This window comes from Pteropus vampyrus, unplaced genomic scaffold (assembly GCF_000151845.1).
Source record: "Pteropus vampyrus isolate Shadow unplaced genomic scaffold, Pvam_2.0 Scaffold2, whole genome shotgun sequence".
Taxonomy (NCBI): domain Eukaryota; kingdom Metazoa; phylum Chordata; class Mammalia; order Chiroptera; family Pteropodidae; genus Pteropus; species Pteropus vampyrus.
In genome coordinates, this window is record NW_011888783.1 from 6,382,858 (window position 1) to 6,385,822 (window position 2,965).

Sequence of the window (2,965 nt, forward strand, 5' to 3'; positions counted from 1 at the left end):
ATGATCTACCAATTTATCATAGTAGCCTGAAATATTTAATGTGGCTTACTGTGAACCTTACTTCCTACAAGATGGCAGAGTAAATTGTGTTATATTTTTCTAAAAACAAGCCTAAGTGTTAGCTCAGACTGAAATAACTTGAGTATATCAAAATTTTGTTCTAGTTTCATTGACATTAAAAAATGCAAATCAAAAAAATTTCAGGTTAGTATTTTTATTTTAAATGACTAAATTTGTTTTTTTATGAAATCAATGTTCAGAATCAACATAGTAGTTTTTAAACAATATAATGTATGAGATTTATTATCTTCAGTTCAAGAAAAAAGTGGGTTCCTTTGCATTATTTATATCGAGGTTTTTACCTACACTATTGATTACTTCCTGATCTGTAATCTCATATGAACATTCATGTCTCTGCTTACTCTCATTCAGCCAGGTTCACACACCAAAACCCGTGGTAAAGTCACTGCCTCTCTTACTGATTACAAAGAATAGTAAGCTGCTTGCTCCAGGCTACCAGTGTCGCCTTTGTTTGAAGGAATTTTGTCTTGGTCAATACACAAGATTGCTACCATGTTCTCACAAGGTAGAAGTCATATTATTTTAGTTTGACTTTCTCTGTAGGGCCAGTTTTCACAAATGACATGACAATTTAAATCTCTTCTTTCCCTTTTTAGTTTTGTTATGTACAGAAATGTTCAAATTGAACAATATATGCAGAGGAGCTGCAGCAGAAACTATTGAAAAGGCAGCTTTGCTCCCTAAATGTGGATTCCTAATTGTTTAGAACTCATTTCTGTATATACAATCTAGGAAAGTTAAAATGGCCCTTGAGGTTAGATGACTTTGTCTAGTTATCTGTAAAAAGAAAAAGCTTAAGAATACTAACTTTTTAACGTATTTTTGTGATTCTTTGGATGAGACATATGCTTAATTTGACATAGTCAATTATTATTTCAAATGAACTCACTGAAATCAAAGTCTAATATTACTTGATCACTATGTAGTTGGTAACAGGGTTTTTAATGAAATCAAGTTATCTCAATAAAAAACATGTATAGTTTTAGAGTCGCTCTTACTTAAAATTAAAATGTTTAATAGTTTTTCTTCCGAAGAATGTAATTTATTATTTTATATGCTACCATCATCAGATCAATTTTCAGTTCTAGTTGGTTATGACTTTTTTATTATTTAATTTTATTCATTAGCAATAATAAAATTAATAGTTTGAATAAGCAATTAGTTTTTAATGAAATTACAAAAATGATATCCATAGAAGATTTTCCATTTTAATGTTGAAAGTGGACATTAGTCCATAATCAATTATATTTTTAAGAAATATTTCAAAATATTTTCATAAAACTTGGTAAATTATAATTACCTTCCATTTTTGCTAGCTTTAATAGTAATAATGAAACAGGAAAAATTTTGTGTAGGTAATATACATTATATACAAGATAATCTTATCTCTGATTAATTTATAACCTTTTTTTTTTAAGTTTCATAGGAAATGTATTGACAGTTGGTTATTCCACAAGTGCAATTCATGCCCTGTTGATGGACAAGTTATATATAACCCATTAATCTGGAAAGATACAGCAGTGAATGGACATATACATCACTCTGTTTCAAACACAGACATCATTCATCTGCCAAAACAGGAAGAACCAGGACTTTTTATTCCTGGTACTGGATTAATCTTAAAACAAAATAGACCTGGAATGTTACCCAGCATACCTCATCATAATTCTGATAAGTCGAATACACCACAAAGTTCAACAGATACTTATCAAAATAAAACAACAGATGATCTATACTCTATCAAATTAGATGATTCAAATTCAAGAAAACTAATCTATGAATATAAAATTAGCCAACATTTCCCCAGGTATCTTCAAGATTTACCCACTGGATCCTTTGGAAAAATATCATCTCAAACATTTCTTCCTTCTATTGCTCACAAGAATATTATATGTCCCACTGGGATGGAAAGCCCATGTATCAATGAAAATTACCACACTGATCAAAGCCAGAAGATGACCAAAGGCTGTAAACCTATTAACTACAATCAAAAGAAGATTCTTGGTACTAAAATAAGAGAGGAAAACAGTAGATCAAATACTTTACTTCCAGAAGACTTAAATCTTATTGTGAATTGGGATACAACTAAACTTAGTTTGTCTAAAAGGTATAATAATTGTATGGGAAAAATTAGGCAAAAATATAGTCATCTATCAAGAAGGCCTATATCTCACCCTTTAAATACAAAAACTGAGCTATCTTTAATATTGAAAGGAGTTCAGTTATGAAAATATATTTTTGACTAATATTGGCATTTTTTAATATTTGGATATTGAACATAAAATGTTTTATTTGTAGAACATAAAAAAACACTATATACTCTTGACAAATGTGTATCAAATTCTCTGTTCATTTTGCCTACTTGTCTATGAATAACTAACTACACTTAAAGGAAATTACCCTGACTCCTTAGAAAACTGAAAGCATTATATGTCTTGATGAGTATGTTCAGGATGTTATGAATTATGAATAATTTTTAGAACTTTTATATCTGATTTCATACTGATTAAAGTAATTATTAATTAAGGAAACAGATTTTCCTCGCATTGAATCACTGTTTTTAAACATTCCACTTGATAACATGCAGGGATTCTTTCTAAGTACTTGTGTATTTTTTACATTAACTTATAATGGTAATCACCACAAACCTACAAGATAATCCAGGTGATTTTCTTATTTCGTTAAAGTAGTTTTTTATACATAAAATGAAAATAAAATATATCTTTAATACTATAAGCTATGCCAAGTTTATAACGGTTGTACTGTTTTATTTTTAAGATGAGTATAAGTGCTACCCAATTTCTTGATACAATCAGTAGTAAATGGATCTGTTTTTTAAACCAGTTCTATTTCTAAAATGTTCATTTGAAAAATATAATGCTTA

General features: G+C 28.9%; 1 protein-coding gene across 1 annotated transcript in view; it reads left to right on the top strand.

Annotated features, from left to right (window-relative positions):
* ZSWIM2 (zinc finger SWIM-type containing 2) overlaps nt 1-2,472 on the top strand; it is a 21,548-nt gene extending 19,076 nt beyond the window's left edge. Inside the window, exons 8-9 of the mRNA XM_011356424.1 lie at nt 433-586; nt 1,500-2,472. Coding sequence (XP_011354726.1) covers nt 433-586; nt 1,500-2,309 — 964 coding nt within the window. The 3' untranslated portion in view covers nt 2,310-2,472. The remainder of the gene's footprint in view (nt 1-432; nt 587-1,499) is intronic.
* Nucleotides 2,473-2,965: the final 493 nt, after the last annotated feature.